This window comes from Phaseolus vulgaris, chromosome 10 (assembly GCF_000499845.2).
Source record: "Phaseolus vulgaris cultivar G19833 chromosome 10, P. vulgaris v2.0, whole genome shotgun sequence".
Lineage (NCBI taxonomy): Eukaryota > Viridiplantae > Streptophyta > Magnoliopsida > Fabales > Fabaceae > Phaseolus > Phaseolus vulgaris.
In genome coordinates, this window is record NC_023750.2 from 31,424,436 (window position 1) to 31,445,829 (window position 21,394).

Here is a 21,394-nt window from a genome sequence, read left to right on the forward strand (position 1 = left end):
CTGAAAATTTCTTTTAATCATAAACATAGCTTTTTGAATCTGTGAATTGACTGGTTTAAGGACAAATAGTTTCTTCATAAAATCTTTGTTAAAGATTCACGTTCTTTAAGGAATTGTATTAAAAGAATTTGGTTGATCTTTTGGTATAAATGTTGTTCTTAGAGCTGCTGAAAAATTAACTCATCTGGTTCTGTAAAATTCCTTTGTTTGATCTCAATCCTAATTTGAATAAGTTCTGGTTTTGTTAAAGTGTATTGAAAATTAAATCTGTTCTTTTCAAAATCAATATTTTTTTTTTTTCCGGAAATACTGTAAACCAGTTTGTGTTTGCGAAAATTTTATAACTTCAATTCACCCCTCCCCTCTTGAACTTGGACACTAATAGACCCAACAATTGGTATCAAGAGCTAGGACTTGTATTTTACTCAAGTTTGTGAATTATGTCTGAGTTTAAAATGCCTTTTGCTGAAGGTGCGTCTATTAATAGACCTTCCATGTTTGGTGGAGTGAATTATGCATTCTGGAAAATTAGAATGAAAATCTTCATGGAATCTATTGACATGGGTATTTGGGATGCAGTGGTCAATGGACCTTTTCTACCTATGTAGGTTGTCAAAGAAGAAACAATGAAGAAGCCTTGGTCAGATTGGACTGGAAGTGAAAGGAAGAAGGCTCAGTATGACTCTCTTGCCAAGAACATTATCACTTCTGCATTGAATACGGATGAATTCTTTAGAGTGTCTCAATGCAACTCGACCAAGGAGATGATGTGGGAAGTGCTAGAAGTAACTCAAGAGGGCACGGATGATGTGAAACGAGCAAGGAAGCACTCACTCATCCAAGAATATGAACTTTTCAGGATGCAATCAGAAGAAAGTATTGCAGATGTACAGAAACGGTTTACACATATTGTAATTCATCTCACTGGACTCGGCAAGGTCTTTGACAAGGAAGAGCTCAACATAAAGGTGTTGAAATGCCTTGACAGGAGCTAGAAGCCTAAGGTAACAAAAATCTTTTAATCCAGAGATTTATTCAAGATGTCCACTGCTGCATTGTTTGGAAAATTGATGGAGCATGAGCTAGAACTCAAAAGATTGAAAGAACAAAAAATAATGGAGAAAAGAGCTAAAGGAATTGCTTTGAAGACTACCATAGAACATGATACAAGTGAGGAAGAGGAGAATTTTGAACATGATGAGACCTCCAGTTTGCTCACCAGAAAATTCAACAGATTTCTTAAAAGGAAGAACCGAGACAGAACCCAACTAAGAAAAAGGTACTCAAAATCCAATGACTCAAATTCTTCTACTTGCTTTGGTTGTGGTAAACCAGGTCACATAAAGATTGATTGTCCAAACAATCAAAACAAAGAAAAACCAGCAAGCAAGAAGAGTGAAAGAGGCAAAGGAAAAAGAGCATACATTTCTTGGGAAGAAAATGAAGTTTCCTCAACAAGTGACTCCTCAACTGGAAGTGAAGAAGGAAATTTGTGCTTCATGGTGAATGATGAAGGATCAATCTCTGATTCGGTGAGTGATTTTTCCACTGATTATGAAAGTTATGATCAATTGTTAATTGCCTTTAAGGAAACACATGATGAAGCAAACAAATTGGTTGTCATATGTAACAAATTGAACAAAGTTAGCAAAGTACTTGAACCTAAGGTTAAGTCACTTGAGAAAGAATTACACAAAGCTAAAACTGATCTTGTTAGCCTTGAATTGACATGTTTGCATGCATATCATAGCGGAGCTCCACGAAGGTATACGTGGGAATCACATCGGAGATCGAGCTCTCTCGTCGAAAGCCATTCGGGCGGGGTACTACTGGCCGACCATGAAAGAGGACTGCATGAAGTACGCGCAACGATGCAAGCAATGCCAACGGCACACCGACTGGAATCATGCACCCCAGAAGAATTACGATCGATCCATAGCCCATGTCCTTTTCACACCTGGGGGATTGATATCCTGGGACCATTTCTCCTAGCAGTTCGCCAGATGAAATACCTCGTGGTCGCCATCGAGTACTTTACCAAGTGGATAGAGGCTTAGCCCGTCACACAAATCACAGCTCACAAGGTTCAACACTTTGTGTGGAAGAACATAGTTTTCCGTTTTGGAATCCCAAAATGCTTGGTGTCTAACAATGGAACCTAGTTCACAAGTCAACAGCTAGGCAAACTATGCACGAAGCTCGGTATCAAGCAGGTATTTGTATCAGTCGAGCACCCTCAGACGAATGGGCAGGTCGAATCCGCCAACCGAGTCTTGCTTGGGGGCCTAAAGAGGAGGCTAGAAAAAGCCAAAGGAACTTTGGCAGACGAGGTCCCGAGAATTGTGTGGGACTACCACACCACTCCCCAGTCCACCACTAGGGAGACGCCTTTTAGCCTGGTGTATGGTTCGAACACCATGATTCCTGTTGAGATCCAGGAAAGCTCACATCGTTCCGAGAACTTCGTGGCCAAGGAGTCTAACGAGGAAAGAAGGTTGAACCTAGACCTGCTGGACGAAGCCAGGGAGGAAGCACGCATCAAGGCTGAAGCCTTGAAGAGAAGGGTCGAGTATAAGCACAAGTCCAAGTTGAAACCTCAACAGTTCCTGGTCGCCGACTTGGTGATGCCAAAAGCTCACACCTACCAGCTAGAGAACAAGTTGTCTCCCAAGTGGACTGGAACATTCCGTGTGATAGAGACACTTGGGAACGGAGCGTACAAACTCGAGACCTTGGAAGGTGGGACAATTCCTCGAACATGGAATTGAGCCAACCTTAAATTTTATTTCAGTTAGTTATATCATTGTACGCAGTTAAGGGACACTCTTTTTCCCTTATAAGGATTTTTTAATGAGGTCAGTCAATAAAAAGTTAGTTGAAAAATATATTTGCAATGTATTGCACAGTAAAGTAAGTCAACCTCTCCCTTGCCTTTATACGCCAAGGTCAAGAACAGTAAAGTGAACCTCTCCCTTGCCTTTATACGCTAAGGTCGAGAACAGTAAAGTGGGCGTCTCCCTTGCCTTTATACGCCAAGGTCGAGAACAGTAAAGAGAACCTTTCCCTTTCCTTTATACGCCAAAATCGAGAATAGTAAGGTTCCAAGTAAGACATCTCCCTTGCCTTTATATGCCAAGGTCGAGAATAGTGAGTGAACCTCTCCCTTGCCTTTATACACCAAGGTCGAGAATAGTATGGTTCCAAAGTAAGACATCTCCCTTTCCTTTATACGCCAAGGTCGAGAACAGTAAGTGAACCTCTCCCTTGCCTTTATACGCGAAGGTCGAGAATAGTATGGTTCCAAAGTAAGACATCTCCCTTGCCTTTATACGCCAAGGTCGAGAACAATGAGTGAACCTCTCCCTTTCCTTTATACGCCAAGGTCGAAAATAGTATGGTTCTAAAGTAAGACATCTCCCTTGCCTTTATACGCCAAGGTCGAGACCAGTAAAAGTTCGAGCAAACATCTCCTCTGCCTTTATGTGCTAAGGTCAAGAAAGGTAAAGTTCCTAGCAAAACTCCCCCTTTGAGTGAGAATGCCACGATCGAGAAGGGCAAGGGACACCAAAGGCAGAAGCAAGTTAGTAAAGGACCGTGCTACTTAGGAAGGGACGACCATTGACGCATTGTTAGTTGGCATAATCGTTTCAAAATGTATGAGTTAGTTGAGGACAAGCATAAGGTTAAGTTTGAAAAAAGAAGAAGGTGTTCATACATAGAAGGGTCAGATTGAAAAGAAAGGACTGTCATACATAAAAATATATATAGGAATGTTCATGAAGTTACAAAATAAAAACAATGGCAGGAGAATTCACCACCGCTACTCAGCATCCACCAATTGCCCATCGGCAATGGTCTTGTTCAAGCTTGTCTGAGAAAGGTCCACCCCTGGATGAGCGCAGGAAACCTGGGCCATGGCATCCCAAAACCCACTGCGTAAGAGTCGGCGACATCACTGGTGAGCTCATCTTTAGTTTGCTGGAAGAGTTCATCCTTGCAGACCATATCCTCCTTCAACTGGGCCATCTCTCCATCTCTGCTGGTTAACTCCTTCTTTAGCCCGTCCACCTCGGTGCGGAGATCATCATTTCTGGAATACAATCTCAAGGTCTCTTGAGATTTCTCAAACAAAATGGCCTTGGTCTCACAGTCAATCTTGCGAAGCTCCTCCACCTCCAGGGTAAGCCCTGTCACTCGGCGTTTTAGCTCGGTGGTTTGAAGAGTTTCTTGGCTGGCCATTTCCTTTGCCCTCTGCATCATGGAAAGGAGAAGGTTGATCCCAACTAGGGTTTCCCCTAGTTGCCTTGACACGTGCTCCAGCAGAGGGTCCTCCTCCAGGTTCTCCAGCCTCTCTTTAGTTTGGGTAGAATGCAGCACTTTTTGGAGGAAGGAGGACAAGTCGGCAGAAGAGTCCCACTGATCTCTTTCCGAAGAACTCTCTCCTCTGCCTTCATGCACCGCGACATCTCGAGAGAATGAGGAACTGGGAAGGCATTCCCTATAGGAGGGGGCGTGACCATAAGTCTGATGGCACAGGAATAGCGGCGTGAGATTTGTGCTTCCTCTTAAAGACAAGACCTGAGCAGGTTTCATCGTCCTCAGAGGGAGCAACTTCAACAACTTCAGCTACCCCTTTGAGCCTCTTATCCTTAACAGAAGAGCCTAGAGCAGAAGGGCTTGAAGCAAAGAGGCCTAGACTAGTTTTCTTTTGCATGGCCACAACGGTCAGATGTCTCCTCTTCTAAGCGTCTAGCACCATACTTGCATAAGAAGGGAAAGTACATAAGAATTTAAGCAAGCAACACACACAGGAAAAGCAACGCCAACAAATATGAGGGGAATGGGGAACCAATGTAAGCCTTAAGGGTTGTAGGGCACTACTCGTGTTTAATCAGCTCGGCAAAGCTAAACACTACTTGGAGACTGGAAAGGAAGTCGCGCACCTTTCGTTCCCGTGGAGGTAAGTCTTCAAGGCATCTGGGCTTCTTGAGCCCAGGTTTCTTCGTCCAGTATAGGGGAAACCCATCCAAGAGGGTTGGATCATTTTTTGCTGCAGCAGATCTTGAAGAACTTACCCTTAAAGCCCTTGTAGAGGGTCAACAATACTCTCCCAGCAACCCCATTAAAACTTACCCACAGTTTTTTACCTAGGCTTTTGGCTTCAAAGAAGTAAAGGAGCACGTCCACTGACGGCAGATGGTCGAAATGGTGGCATAGGATGGAAAATGCCCTAACGAATGCCCAACAGTTGGGGTGTAGTTGGGCAGGGGCAACGTTGATCTCGGTAAGGAGGGCTCGTTCGAAGTTGGCGAAGGGTAAACGAAGGGAGAATTTTTTGAAGATGGTGGAGTAGATAAAGCAAAATTGTCCCTCTGAGTCCGATGACTCATCATAGTAGACGGGTTCGTCTACCCTACAAGGCACAATCCTCACAAATTTTCCGTGCTCTCTTCCAAAGATACGAGATTTGTGGCAACTCTCACTCTTCCTATATAACACTATGCTCTCGTGGGTGGTGAACTCAGAGGTTTCCTCTAAGAGGTTAGTGGGAGCCCAGGGGTATAGGGTTTTGTAGTCAGGGGTGGGATGGTTTGGGGTTGGTTGATCCATCTTATGGAGGGAAGCTAAAACAGAGAAGAAAAACAAATGCAAAACTCAGGAAAATAAATGCACGTGTTTTGGAAAAATGAAGCAAACAAGCAGAAAAATGAAGAGCAACAATCATAGATGCGAAAAACATAAACAGTCCCAGCGCAGTTATAAGCAGATTAAGAGCATCGAAATGAAAAGGCGAAGGCAGTTACAGGATAAAAAACGTACCTTGAAGTGATTATGCTTCAAGGGGACGAGGTATTTGGGGGAAGAAAACAGAGCGTTCGAAAGAAGAGGTGTTCGAAGAAATATGCGAAGAGGGAATGAAACAGTGAAGGGAGCGTAAAACTGAAAGGTTAACATATAAGGGGAAGCGCAAGCGGCAACGCTTCCCAACCGTTGATCTGGCCACGTGTACGCTGGTGAAGGAGTGTGGTGAAACTTCACTTCGATGTAATGTGCACGTCTCATCACCCACTAGACACGTAGGTCACCACGGGCGAGCAGTTAGCCACTTCACTGGAACAAGTTCCAGCTCGAGCCTAGGGGGCTTGTGTATTGGACCAGACCTCAAACATCGGCACCGAACATCGGCATCGGACATCGGCACCTATGAGGTAGGTACGCTCGGTGGTCTGGTCGCAAGAATGGGCCACGTAAGTGGAGCCCAGAGATGCGTGTGTTAAAACCCATATATGAGAAAAGCCTAGTCAGCAAGTAAGTTCATGCATGTGGTGTGTATAGTGCATTTGGGTCTAGCACAAGTAAATATTCCCTGAAGGCGACAAGGCCTAAGAGCGCTAAGGTTTTCAGTGAAGGATTAGGGCACCTACAGAACAGATGGATCCCGCAGCGTTGGTACATGAGTTGGTACCCTGACGGCCATACTGTTAGATTCAACACTCCAAAGAGGAAGATTTTGTGCGATTATTGGGAAATGATTGCGCAACAACGTACGAGATTGTCCTCCTAGTAAACCTAATTTCACTAGAGGTAAGACTCTGGTGAAAGAGAGGTGGAGAAAGTGAGTTAACCTAAAAATAGTCTATAAAAGGGACTTGAGATCCTTGGTAAAGGTATACTGTTTCTAAGCTTGAAACTATTTTACTTACTCATTGTTTCTTAGCCCAGTACTGACTTGATCATCGAAGTGCAATCAAAAGGTAGGGCCCCCTCTGTTTCAACGGAGCCGCTTTGCAACACCCAAGAGGGAGCACAGAAACCGCCAAAAATAGGAGGACTCACCGCCTGCCTTTGAAGTTAACGACGACTAGGTCAACCAGCAAGAACAGGTAACCATTGCGTTGATAAGCTTCTTCCGTAGGTTTGTTTAATCAACTTGAGTTTGTTTGGTGATCCTGCCTGTTGACCGGAACGCTGGAGAATGCCTCGTCAAAGGATCGACGTGCGCACCGCTTCTCACCTCCGTTCCTTTCCGAGATCTACTTCCAGAACCTGCAAAGAAACGATACGGCGCCGCTGCGGCCGATCGCACTCCGACGCTCAAGTCAGTGACGGTATCACCAAATACTAAGAACAAGAACCGTGCAAATCCTCTCTCACAGTCAGCTCTATCACTCGCAAGCGTAAAGTGTATGAACTGAACGTGCGTACCTCAGAAAGTTTGTTAAGAGCTCTTATATACCTGGTGGCTTCCTCTCTCCTGGCAGTTACAGACTTGGACACGTGGCTCGCATCCAACTGTACACGTGCCATCATCTGGAGGCTCCCTGACTTGGCGCTGCTTCTACTCTTATTTTGGCTAAGTTACTTATGCATGGTACTGCCCAGTGCATAGCTAACTTAGGAGTGCGATCTCTACTGGAACTGGCGAGTTAGGGGTTTTCATACACCTTCCCTGTGGTCTCGTCGGCCGCCTTCATAATCTGCTTCCCCTTCATCTTCGGCGATGTGCTTGTTCTGGCGATCTCCGACTGCTTGGTCGCCTGGGTCTACATCTGGCGACTTTATCTTCAACCTGGCGATCGCCTGTTCTGGTAAGCTGGAAGTCGGAACACGCCAACTTAACAACTGGCGACCACACGTGTCCCCCGACTTCCTTCCCTTCTGCCAACCCGGCGCCTTGTCAACACGCCTACACTGTAGCAGGATGCCACGTCATCATACCCGACCACCAGGGCGGTACACAAGCCCCCCAGTCTTAAGCGAAGACTTGTCTAGCGAAAAGACTGAAAGAGCCTTCGTTAACAGCGATCTACGTGGCACTGACGCAAAATTCCAAGCGATCGTACTTTCTGCTGCTCTGACGCTCCACCAACCCCTTCACTCATCGTTCAACAAGTGGCTTCATCAACGGCTCTCTTCATCTGCCGTTAGCGCTTCCTAAAATCATTTCGAAAACCCTTAAACCCATTACGCTCCACTGTTCCATCACTTTCTTCGTGCTTGCAAACGCTCTCACTTCCTTCTGCGAAAGCTCTCGACGTTCTTCAACGCTCTAGATCACCATCTCCCTTCACCGTCTTCCTGATCATCGAAAGGTAACTACTTTCCTTCATCTGCTGGGTTTCCTTGCATTTTCACCGATTTGCATCATCCTGTAACTGCCTGGTGCATACGCTGTGGGTTGTTTTTCCATTTCTCCTTCTGCGTAACTTAGGGCTTTGTCGATCGTCGCAACGAACATACATTCGTTCGTTTTTTCACCTTCCTTCTATGATCGAGTCAGCCTCTGTAATCCCCTGATCGTTTTTCTTTCTTCTTCCTTTGCAGTTGCTATCATGACTCGCACAAAGATTACCCCGAACCCCCCTCCTTCAGCACGAAACCTTCCTTCACAAGCACACGACCCAACACAAGTTCGTGGCGCTTCGTCTTCGCAGGCTGTGAGGCCTGCGTCTTCCCAATCTGCCCTGGCCCAGGCGACTCCATCTAACGCTGGAGGAGCCCCCGTCCCTCTGCCAGACTTCAAAACTCTATACCCCTGGGCTAACTCAACCCTTCTGAAGGAGACCTCATCGGTGAACACTGCGGGAGCAGTTTTGCGGTTGACTAAGGGGGACGAGGCCTATCAATCGTTTCACAAGGAGCACGACGAGAAGATGATGGTGCTGCCTTGCCCCGCCGCTCTGCCAGTGTGCGCTGATGACAGAGTAAGCGCCGACGGGCCCTTCTGCTTTGTCTATACAACTTTCTTCAAGAAGGTCAAGCTCAGGTTCCCTCTCACCCGATTCGAGAGGGAACTCTTGACCGAGCTCAACATTGCTGCCGCCCAGCTTCACCCCAACAGCTGGGCGTTTGTTCGAGCCTTTCAAATAACATGCGACCACCTGGGGTTGCCCGCGTCGGTGGACGTGTTTTTGTTCCTTTTTGAGGCCAAGCACCCAGAAGATCGCCTGTGGGTCAGCTTGAATGCGATTGCTGGGAGATCCATTTTTACCATCTTCCAGCAATCGTACAAAGACCGGAAGGGAAAATTCATCCAAGTACGTGCAAACGACAAGGATACCTCCCTTCTTGATGGCTTCCCCTTGTACTGGGTGGACAAGGGCAAAAAGGAGTCCAAGAGCTGCTTCAGGAGGCCCAGAAGTCCTGATAGCATGGGAGCTTTGGACAGAGACCTCTGTCTTTTCTGGAAGAGGGTGGCGGACGCCAATATAACATTCCTGACCACCACCTTGATCTCCTTCGAATTCTTTGAGGATCAGCTAGAATTCCAAATAGGTTAGGACATCCAAACTGTTGCTTTGATACTGCTTCTGGGCGTCTTGTGCGATACGCACAAGACTTTGGTTTTACCTTTCCTGCATATAACTGCTCTGCTGCTTATTACCTTATACACTTATCTTTTTCTTCTTTGAGCTAACCCATGCATTTTCGTTTCATGCAGACAACATGAAGGCGCTCGCCAGAAACCACGGGTTGGCGACCGGTTCCCAAACGGTGCCCAACTCGGCGGTCGAGAAGGCCATCGTTCATGGGCGATCATCGCCCAAGGAACCCACCCAGCGCAAGAAACTGGTCCTTAAGAGACCTAAGCGAAAAGCCCCTCAAGTCGTCCGTGAGGAGGAAGAAGAGGATGACGAGGTCACAGAGGATGGCCTCGTTACGAAAAGGAAGAGGGTGGCACCATCTTCTCCACCTGCTCCACCCCCTCTTCCAACCTCAACACCACCATCAACGCCTGCTCCTCCTCCCTCATCGCCAACACCACAAGCTCCTTCATCACCAGTCCAAGCGGTTCCGCTGGCCACTGCGCCACCTGCAGCTGAGGCCCAAGAGCCAAATTTCCTGGAGGACCCCCCAAGTGCCTCTACGCCACACATCTCAGCTGGAGGGGGCCCCCCTTCAAACACTTCAGCTGCAGGAGATGTTCCAATCGGGGATGAGGTTGCTCATACCTCTCCGATCCTAATCACCGAATCCCCGATCCCGTCGCCACGCCAGGAAGCAAACACTGAAGATCCTGCTAAGGAAGGTGGCGGCGAGAACCCTCAACAAGCCCCCCTGGCGCCTCTCCAAGCAGCAAACCTTTCCCTTGAAGTCACAAGGATGTGGGAACCTCTGACTGCCAAACTGAAGACCATAGCAGAGGATATCCCAGCGATCATAACGAGGGCTGTGGAGAGCTCCACCAGGAGGCTTCAAGACGATCTCTTCAACCTCAAGACTGAAAATAGCACTATGAAGGTCGAGGTGGAGAAAATGTCATTCAGCCTGACGCTCGCAGAAATCGAACACTCCCGAGTGGAGGATGCCCTGAATACCGAGCTCAGGCTGGCGCGCAAGGAAGCTGCTGACCTTCCCGCAAAGTTCACGATCTTGCCCAAGAGAAGGTCGAGTTGGAAAGCAAAATCGTGCATCTTCGCACCAAGGCGAGCGACCTGGAGGCTCACATTCAAGCTGACGCCGCCAAGTTGCAAAAACTGGAGCAGAGGTCGATCGACCGCGAGAAGCTACTTGGGCAAGTAGAAAAAGCGAGGGACGACGCCATGGCTGATCTCGCCGAGGCAAACAAGGAGAAAGGAAAAATGGCTGCCGAGTTGGCCCAAGCTCAAACGGAATCCAAGAAGGTTACTGACGACCTTCTCCATGCTCAAGAGACCAACGAACAACTCCGAAAACAGGTTGAAGAGCTGGAGCAGCAGAACAAAGAGCTCAAGAAACAGGTTGAAGAACTTCAAGGGCAAATTGAAGAACTTAAGCTAAATTCTGCTCAGATTCTGGCTGCTGGATTCAAAGCCGCTCGGGAACAATTCGCATGCCTATTCCCCGATCTCGACCTCAGCATGGTGTCGTTGAACAACGAAGTAGTAGATGGAAAGGTCGTTCCTGTTGAAGACTAATCAACTCCACCTCATCTGCTACTTTATAATTTCCCTTGTATATACCTTGTAATAAAAACTCGTGCATATGTGTTTTGAACAGATACTCATTTCAATCACAAAACTTGGATATTCTCTCCCCTGGCTCCTTTTAAGCGCTTTAACCTTCTTTGCATGTTTAACTTTGTCGAATTTAACTTAGTGATTTTGCAAACGCGACTTTTGACGTAACTGCCTCGAGCCAATTCAAACTTAAGCAATAATCACTTTAAACAACTTGTACTCTTAAGGCAACTAACCTTATTGCAAGAATACCTTTCAAACAACGAACTGTAACTCAATTGTTGGCTCAAACAACGTCCCGCTCGACCTGCTTTATCAAACAAGTCTTTTAACCTACTCGCCGTCGTTTAAACTCTTCCCGATCGCCAAGACCTCTTGGTAACATCAGCTTTTCCTAGCCTCATGCTTTGGCAATCGTTTCCTTATCTGGGGTAGAAGCGCCCTTTGGGATCTTCCTTTGCCCCCCTGAACTTCAGAGCAACAGACCGGCTGACTAGGCGTTCTCTTCGAACCTACCTTAGCCACCTTTCAAGCTTCTTCCACCCTCTGCGCCATACCTGAACTCGTTCGAGACGAGAAGGATTTTATCTTGCCTATGCTCGCACGTAAGCGAGAAGGTCTTTTAACTCGCCTGAACTCGCTCAACGGCGAGAAGGACTTTATCTGGTGCCTCAACTTGCCCAGGGTGTACATCTCCTCCCCCCTGGATGCACTGAGGACCTTTTCTTTCTCTCGCCTGCACTCGCTCGACGGCGAGGAGGTCTTTAACTGGCCTTAGCTCGCACAACAGCGAGAAGGACTTTATCTGGTGCCTCAACTTGCCCAGGGTGTACATCTCCTCCCCCCTGGATGCACTGAGGACCTTTTCTTTCTCTCGCCTGCACTCGCTTGACGGCGAGGAGGTCTTTAACTGGCCTTAGCTCGCACAACGGCGAGAAGGACTTTATCTGGTGCCTCAACTTGCCCAGGGTGTACATCTCCTCCCCCCTGGATGCACTGAGGACCTTTTCTTTCTCTCGCCTGCACTCGCTCGACGGCGAGGAGGTCTTTGACTTGCCTCTACATTGCCCCAGGAGTTACATCTTCTCGCTCCCAGAAACACGGAGGACTTTTTCTCTTTCTCGCCTGCACTCGCTCGACGGCGAGGAGGTCTTTTACTTGCCTCAGGACGCGCGAGGGCGTTGAGGTCTTTCATCTGGTGCCTCCGATCGCCGAAAGACGATGAGGACTTTAAAACTTAACTGGTGCCTCCAATCGCCGAAAAACGATGAGGACTTAAAACTTAACTGGTGCCTCCAATCGCCGAAAAACGATGAGGACTTAAAACTTAACTGGTGCCTCCGATCGCCGAAAAACGATGAGGACTTAAAACTTTTTAGAAAGCACGCGATATATCTTTTCTTGCCTTAAATCATGTACAAATGACAAGGTCTTTCTTCAAAACTTTTGAAAATAGCACACATGCAATCTGAAAACACCTTATACATCGAAAACTCTTCTTTTATTGGGTGGCCTCATTAAAAACCCTCCTTAGGGAAAAAAGAGTGCCCCCTTCAAACTGTTTTAACAGAGACATTGTAATATAACATTGTGTTTGTCTTCACTTACAAAGCTCTTAACTATAGTACAACTTCAGGTGTGTGGCGTTCCAGGTGCGAGGGATCGCCCCTCCTTCCAGCGTCTCTAAGCGGTAGGCCCCGTTCCCGAGCGCCTCGGTTATTCTGAACGGTCCAGTCCACTTGGGTGACAATTTATTCTCCATCTCGTACTGGTGGGCCTTCCTCATCACCAAGTCGCCCTCTCTAAACTGCCTTGGCATCACCTTTGAGTTGTATCTTCGCTCGATCCTCCTCTTCACCGCCTCAGCCTTCAGCCTCGCCTCTTCCCTGACCTCATCCAGTAGATCCAGGTTCAGCCTTCTCTCTTCATTCGAGTCTTCCTCTACAAAGTTCTGGAATCTCGGCGAGCTCTCCTGGATCTCCACCGGAATCATGGCGTCACACCCATAGACCAAGCTAAACGGGGTCTCATGGGTTCCTGACTGCTCGGTGGTGTGGTACGCCCAGACTATACGGGGCACCTCCTCAGCCCAACTTCCCTTGGCTTTCTCAAGCCTTCTCTTCAAACCCCTCAACAACACCCGATTAGCTGATTCCACCTGGCCATTTGTTTGAGGGTGCTCGACGGATGCAAACACTTGTTGAATTCCCACCCCTTCGCAAAGCTTCTTCAACAGGTGGCTTGCAAACTGCGTCCCATTATCTGACACCAGGCGCTTAGGCACTCCAAACCGGCACACGATGTTCTTCCATACAAAACCTTCGATCTTGTGTGCGGTGATCTGGTCCACAGGTTCTGCTTCAATCCACTTGGTGAAATACTCAATCGCCACCACCAAGTACTTCATTTGCCTGATCGCCAGCGGGAAAGGTCCCAGGATGTCGATTCCCCAAGTGTGAAACGGCCAAGGGCTATAGATCGACTTCAACTCCTCGGGAGGTGCCTTATGCCAATCGGCGTGCTGCTGGCATTGTTTACAGCATTGGGCATATTTCTTGCAATCTTCTCTCATGGATGGCTAGTAGTAGCCTGCACGGAGGGTCCTCGCGGCCAGAGCTCGACCCCCGACGTGGCTTCCACATATACCTTCGTGGAGCTCTGCCATAATTCTCGTGCACTTCTCGCCGTGTATGCATTCTAGGAGCGGGTGAGTGAACCCAAACCTATACAGATAGCCATCAATCAATGTGTACTTGCTGGAATTTTTCTTTACCTTCCTAGCTTCTGTTGGATACAGCGGGAGGAGGCCATCTGCCAGGCACCGCTTGTACTGTGTTATCCAAGTGTCTGGCTCACGGTCGGCGCAGACCTGCATCACGTCCACCTTCTCTCCTCGACATGCTCTAATTCTCGGCGATCTCAGAGTTTCTTGCGTCAAAGACTTATGGCTTCTCGCTGCTCTCTCCGTCGACTTGCTTATCTGAAGGACCAGGTGATCTGCTACAAATGCCCTCGGCGTCTTCAGAGTTTCTTGAATCACCGTCCTCTGCCTACCCCCCTTACCTGAGCTGGCGAGCTTAGCAAGCAAGTCAGCTCGGGCATTCTGCTCTCGGGGCACATGTACTACTTCAAAAGAGGCAAAGGAACTCTTCAATTCCTGCACATACGCCAAGTAAGCCGCCATTTGTGGATCTTTAGCCTGGAACTCGCCTGTTACCTGCCCTGTGACTAGCAGCGAGTCACTCTTAGCCATCAGCACCCTCACTCCCATCTCCTTGGCCAGCAGAATCCCGGCGATCAGCGCCTCATACTCTGCTTGATTGTTGCTGGCTTTAAAGGCAAACCTCAAAGATTGTTCAATCAGCACGCCGTTGGGTCCTTCCAATATGACTCCAGCACCGCTGCCTTGCTGGTTCGACGACCCATCCACCGAAAGTACCCAACGGAAATCGTCTCCTTCAACCCGCGCCGCCTCTGATGAGAGCTCGACCACGAAATCTGCAAAGATTTGCCCCTTGATCGGGCCTCGGGGCTCATATTTAATGTCAAACTCTGACAACTCCACTGCCCACTTCACCATTCTTCCCACAACGTCAGGTTTCTTCAAGACCTTCTGGATGGGCAGGTCAGTCATCACCAGTATTGTGAAACTGTGGAAGTAGTGGCGCAACCTCCTCGCCGAAAACACCACAGCCAGCGCAGCCTTCTCCAGGGCCTGATATCTCGTTTCTGGGCCCTGCAACACCTTGCTCACAAAATAAATAGGCTTCTGAGCCTGATCTTGATCCTGGGCGAGCACCGCACTCACCGCCCTCTCAGTCACAGCGAAATACAGCCTGAGAAGGGTTCCCGCCAGCGGTTTGCACAGAACCGGCGGGCTCGCCAGATATTCTTTTAGTTTGACGAAAGCCTCCTCGCACTCTTTCGTCCAAACGAACTTGTTATTGCGCCGCAGACACTGAAAATAGGGATGCCCCTTTTCTCCGCTAGCTGACACGAAGCGAGATAGGGCTGCCATCCGACCTGTTAGCTGCTGGACCTCTTTCACTGTAGCCGGGCTTCTCATCGCCAAGATGGTGGCGCACTTGTCTGGGTTGGCTTCTATTCCTCTTTCAGTCAAGAGAAAACCCAAAAACTTTCCCGCCTCCACGCCGAAAATGCATTTCTCCGGGTTGAGCTTTAACTTGAACTTGGCGATCGTCGTGAACAATTCTTCCAAGTCCGCAACGTGCTTTCTTTTCTCCTGTGAGGTCACGACCATGTCATCGACGTAGGCTTGCACGTTCCTTCCCAGCATTGGTGCAAGTACCCGATCCATCAACCTCTGGTACGTGGCCCCCGCGTTCTTCAGCCCAAACGGCATCACCTTATAGCAGTAGCACGACCTCTCCGTCATGAAGGCTGTTTTTTCTTCATCCATGGGATGCATCTTGATCTGATTATAGCCCGAGAAGGCATCCAGGAAACTCAGCAGCTTGCACCCTGCAGCACTATCAACCAGGGCATCAATGCTTGGTAAAGGATACGAATCCTTTGGGCAAGCTTTGTTCAGATCGGTGAAATCGACGCACATGCGCCATTTCCCGTTACTCTTCTTCACCAGTACGACATTTGCCAACCATTCAGGGTACTGGACTTCCCTGATGTGGCCTGCAGCGAGGAGTTTATGTGTTTCGTCCCTGATCGCCTGCCTCCTCTCCTCATTGAATTTTCTTCTCCTTTGTCGCACCGGTCTCACCATGTTGTCCATCGCCAGATGATGGCACAAGAAGTCGGGATCGATCCCGGGCATGTCCGAAGCGGACCAAGCAAACGCGTCCAGATGCCGCTCAATCACCTTGGCGATCTGGTCCTGGAGATCGACCTCCAGAGATCTTCCGAGCTTGAAGATTTTCCCTCCGATCTCCTTCTCGAGCCACTGCTCAACAGGTTTGGGCCTGGATTCTCTGGCGATCACCGCCCTGGCGATTCCCTGTTCCCTTGCTTCCTCGGGGCGATTCCGCGCCTCTTCCTCTTCCAGGCCAGCATTCCTCTCCCCTAGCTCAGCGTCTATCATCTCTACATCCCTTCCGGCGGCCTCCTCTGTTACCGGCGGTCTGGGCTTCACACCGGGAGGTGGGGTGGTTGTTACATAACTCACTGATCTTTTGTTTTTCAGGCTATTCTCATAGCACCTTTTCGCTTCTTTCTGATCAGACTTGATAGTGATCACCACCCCTTCCATGGACAGCAACTTCACCTTCATGTGCCGTGTCGACGGAATGGCGCCTATCCTGTTAAGAGTGGGCCTTCCCAACAGGATGTTATATGCTGAAGGGGCGTTTACGATGAGGTACTTGATTTTCTCCGTCCTCGACCCAGCCTCATCTGTAAACGTGGTTCTCAGCTCAATGTACCCCCTGACCTCCACCTGGTCGCCAGCGAACCCATATAAGCACCCTCCATAGGGCCTTAGCTGGTCAAGGGGCAACTCCAGCTGCGTGAAAGTCGGCCAGAACATCACGTCTGCCGAGCTTCCTTGGTCCACCAGGACTCTGTGGACCTTCCTCTCTGCTGTTACCAACGAAATAACTATGGGATCGTTGTCATGAGGCACAACGTCCCGAAGATCCTGCTTTGTGAACGTAATGTCCACTTCCGGCGAGTGATCTTCAAACATGTCCACTGTCATCACCGATCGCGCATACTTTTTCCTCTGCGATGCGGTGCATCCACCACCTGAGAACCCCCCTGCAATGGTGTGGATCTCCCCGTGGATAGGCATCTCGTGTTGTTGGGCTTCTCCACCTGCTGGCTGGGAACTCGACACTCCCCCCGTCCTTCTATCCAGTAGATAGTCATTTAGGAACCCGCTCTTAACCAGATCGTCGAGCTGATACCCCAAAGACAAACACGAGTCCAAGGTGTGGCCAAAACATTGGTGGAACTCGCACCAGGCGTCCGGCTTTGACCCCAGCACCTTGTCGCCCACCTTCTCGGGCGCCTTCAACCTAGCAGATATGTTAGGGATAGCGATCAGGTCCGCTAGTCCCATGACAAATTTGTGTTTAGGCGGGCGATTGTACTCCCGGCGTACTGGTTGCTGGCGTGCTGGTTGTTGGCGCGCTTGGCTTCTTCCCTTGTTTCTCCTGTCGTAAGGATGGCGAGTCCTCTGGTCTTTTCTGGCCGCCGCCGCCGTTTCCAGCACCCTCTGCGGCTGGATCCTGGTCTGGGCGCGTGGCCTGGCGGGAGCCACGCTGCCTCTCTTCTCGGCGACTTCACTCTCGTCGGCGATGTGGGCCACCGCAAGTCGCCTGACTTCAGCAAACGTCGCTGGATGAGCCCTGATCAAGGCCTCGCAGAATGGCCCTGGCTGCACGCCCTTCTTGAAGGCATAGACCAGCATTTCTTCATCCTTGGCCGGCGATCTGACCATCTGCGCTCCGAAGCGATTGAGGTAGTCTCTGAGGGACTCCCCATGGTACTGCCTTATATCAAACAGATCATAGGACACCCTGGGCGGTGCCTTATTCACAATGTACTGCTCGACAAAGATTTTCGAGAACTGTTGAAAATTGGTTATGTGGCCGTTAGGCAGGTTCACAAACCACTCCATCGCCGTTCCCTGGAGCGTACTCACGAACATCTTGCAGTAGACGGCGTCTGACCCTCCCGACAGCATCATCTGCGTGTGGAACGTGGTCAGATGAGCCTCTGGATCCTCCACGCCGGTAAAGACAGCCTTAACCGGAACCACGCTCGTGGGAATAGGCGTGTCGGTAATCGCCTGAACGAAAGGCATTGGGAAAACACGAGGTGGCGTAGACGGCGCCGCCTCTTCAACAGAAGAACGTCCTTGTTGCTCCTGAAGAGCTCGACGCAGCTCCTCAGTCACCTTGCTGAGCTCCTCGTTTCTGGCGCGAGAGGCGACCAGGTCCTCATGTATCCTTGCCTGCTCTACGCGCGAGGCTTCCACAGTTGCCTGCAACGAGCGCATCATCTCTGCCATCTGCGCCATGGTCATGGCGGCGTCGCCTTCAGCAGCGACAGGCGCCACGGGACTGGAACGATTGCTTCTCATTTTTCCCATTAACTTCAGCGAATCACAGGAATGCAGCAAACAACACCTCAGCCTCGATCGAATCAGCGATCAATCGGAGAAACAGTGTGAAACAGTGCAAGAAAAACTCAAGAACACCGTAAGCCTTCAAAGAAAACCACGACTTCGCCAGAAACTACCGCTTCCCCGCGAACAACCAAACAAACGAAAGAACTCGAATCCACCGAACAGATTGCGCGCAAGCAACAAAAGACCTCACTCCACCGATCGAAAACCAAACAAACGGTACAAAAAGCAAACTCACCGAACGAAATTCAAAGAAACTGCGAACGACGGTTGCACCAGAACACAACCACGCGGAAAACCTCGTAAACCTCCAAGAACCCACGCTGTGGATGGGAGCAAGTTTTACACGGCCCCACGGTGGGCGCCTGATGATCCTGCCTGTTGACCGGAACGCTGGAGAATGCCTCGTCAAAGGATCGACGTGCGCACCGCTTCTCACCTTCGTTCCTTTCCGAGATCTACTTCAAGAACCTGCAAAGAAACGATACGGCGCCGCTGCGGCCGATCGCACTCCGACGCTCAAGTCAGTGACGGTATCACCAAATACTAAGAACAAGAACCGTGCAAATCCTCTCTCACAGTCAGCTCTATCACTCGCAAGCGTAAAGTGTATGAACTGAACGTGCGTACCTCAGAAAGTTTGTTAAGAGCTCTTATATACCTGGTGGCTTCCTCTCTCCTGGCAGTTACAGACTTGGACACGTGGCTCGCATCCAACTGTACACGTGCCATCATCTGGAGGCTCCCTGACTTGGCGCTACTTCTACTCTTATTTTGGCTAAGTTACTTATGCATGGTACTGCCCAGTGCATAGCTAACTTAGGAGTGCGATCTCTACTGGAACTGGCGAGTTAGGGGTTTTCATACACCTTCCCTGTGGTCTCGTCGGCCGCCTTCATAATCTGCTTCCCCTTCATCTTCGGCGATGTGCTTGTTCTGGCGATCTCCGACTGCTTGGTCGCCTGGGTCTACATCTGGCGACTTTATCTTCAACCTGGCGATCGCCTGTTCTGGTAAGCTGGAAGTCGGAAACGCCAACTTAACAACTGGCGACCACACGTGTCCCCCGACTTCCTTCCCTTCTGCCAACCCGGCGCCTTGTCAACACGCCTACACTGTAGCAGGATGCCACGTCATCATACCCGACCACCAGGGCGATACATTTGGTATCCTAGTTTACCCTCTAGAGTTTACTTAGACTATTTCCATAATAGGTATAAACTCCCTATGTATCATTTTGTTTAAGTTCTAGGGAGTTGTTTTGTATTTCTTTGCATGGATTTTGTCTAGTTCCTTATGTTTGCTTATTTCTTTTTCCATAATAGATTGTTTCATGTGATGGAAAAATGATGGTTGAGGTCCGTGATGTCAGCTTAGCTAAGATATCATATTTGATAATGATGTCTAATATGAGTTTCTAAAAAAAATGATAATATTAATATTTTTATTCATGTTACTAATAATTTAATTAATATTAACAATTTTCTTAATATTAATAAAAATATTATTTTTATCATTATTAATATTATTATTCCTATTATTAATATTATTTTATTATTATTATCAATTTTAATATTATCCATTGATTTACATTGGTAGATAAATTTATATACCTACATAAACAAAAAAATTGTATGTAGATTCATCCAAGATCTGTATCCATGAATAATATTTTTCTAAATAATATTTTATTAATTTTTTAATTATAGTGTATCTACTGATGTACGTAGTACAACTGTTTACAAAAGAAACGAAACATGCAAGATAAGCTTATGGAAATAAATTTTCACCATGGAAGAGTATATTTACATATAAAAAACATTTAATAAGCAAATATCAATTATTCAATCTTCTTCAAATAACAGCACAAAACAACATATAAATCACACATGGATGTACACATCCAGAATATTCAACAAACAAAATATCAACTAATGGCTTCCAGAAGACCCATATTATGTAACTCCTACCAGAGACTAACATATGATCCAATTCAGTACTTAAATTTACAAAAGAATCTATCATGGCATTAGGGTAAGTTCAATACAACCTAAGTCGTGCATCTACATATGTCACGGTATGCAGAAACACCCTCGTCGACTTCTCACTACCTAATATCTTAGTTTATGTAACTTAAACCATTAGTGAAGCTAGGGGAGGGGATCTCTGTTACAGCATAGGCATCAATACTTAATACACAAACAAATAATAGTCCATACATTATCCCAAATGTATGACTTTAATTCCATATAATGTCTATCATTTTCATAGAACACATATCATTTGAAAATTTTGCAAATTAATTAAACATATAAATTAATATTCATTTTACGTTTATATGTAATACATTCATACATAATCCAAATCAAGAAATCAAGAAGAAAGGGAAAGAAAATAGAAGACAAAAAAAGGAAAGAGAAAGAACTTTATTAGCTTTAGCGAAAATGCTCTCGCTTGAGCAAAAAAAATTTCTCTTCAGCAAAAATGAGGTCGAGATGAGGTCCAATTCCAGTACTACTTTCGCTTGAGCAAAAATTTCCTCACTTGAGCGCAAAGCCAAATTTTTACTCCATTTTCGTTAAAGCGAAAAAGTGAAAATGGACCCGAGAACAAGGTCATTTTCATGTCAACTTAACTGAATTTCAAGTTTTTATCCAAACTCAATACTCAAATTTATATTTTATAAAACATATAAGATCAATATGATATTACCCTGCTCAGAATTTGACTTACACTCTCATTGAACTCAAATTTAGTATATCTATCTATATAGTCAAGAATTTTTAAACAAGATTCAATTCAAATTCAACTCAAACATCCAACTTTCATTATTATTTACACTTCAAACAATTCATAAAACAAAAACATTCCAACATTATTTCAACATCATAATTAACATTTAAATTACCAAACTATTAAAATATGCTATGTTTATACTTTCAAAGTCAACCATCACAATCAATCAACATTTATTTTACTCAACAACAAACCCTGCAAGAGAAATTGAGACTTGAGACCACGTTCCCTCCATATCCAGATCTTCTAACCTAGGGTACTATTGAAAGTTAAAGTTAATTTCCCTTACCTAAAAAATTTATCTTCAAGAAAGTTTCCAAAATCAAAATATAATGTTATTCCAAGATCTATGGACTTAGAGCAAATTAGCCAAACATAACCAAATTTCAGTATATGGTAAAACAAGTTGAGAGACTCACTTTTCTCAACTAACCCCGAAAAACCAGAGAACCAGAGATCTTTAGAATAAATAGAAACTTACTTTGTCTGGAAATATGATCGAACATGATTGATCATTGACTCCTCAACTACTTAGGTATAATCAAATTCTAAA

General features: G+C 47.1%; 1 protein-coding gene across 1 annotated transcript; it reads left to right on the forward strand.

The window, feature by feature from the left end:
* The first annotated feature begins 2,417 nt into the window (after nt 1-2,417).
* Nucleotides 2,418-2,768, forward strand: LOC137817906 (uncharacterized). Its single transcript, XM_068621130.1, has one exon. It carries the CDS (start codon nt 2,418-2,420, stop codon nt 2,766-2,768), a length of 351 nt encoding a protein of 116 aa, XP_068477231.1.
* Nucleotides 2,769-21,394: the final 18,626 nt, after the last annotated feature.

What these genes read in the sequence shown, in the direction of transcription:
- LOC137817906 (XM_068621130.1), top strand. Translation starts at nt 2,418, where the DNA reads ATGATTCCTGTTGAGATCCAGGAAAGCTCACATCGTTCCGAGAACTTC.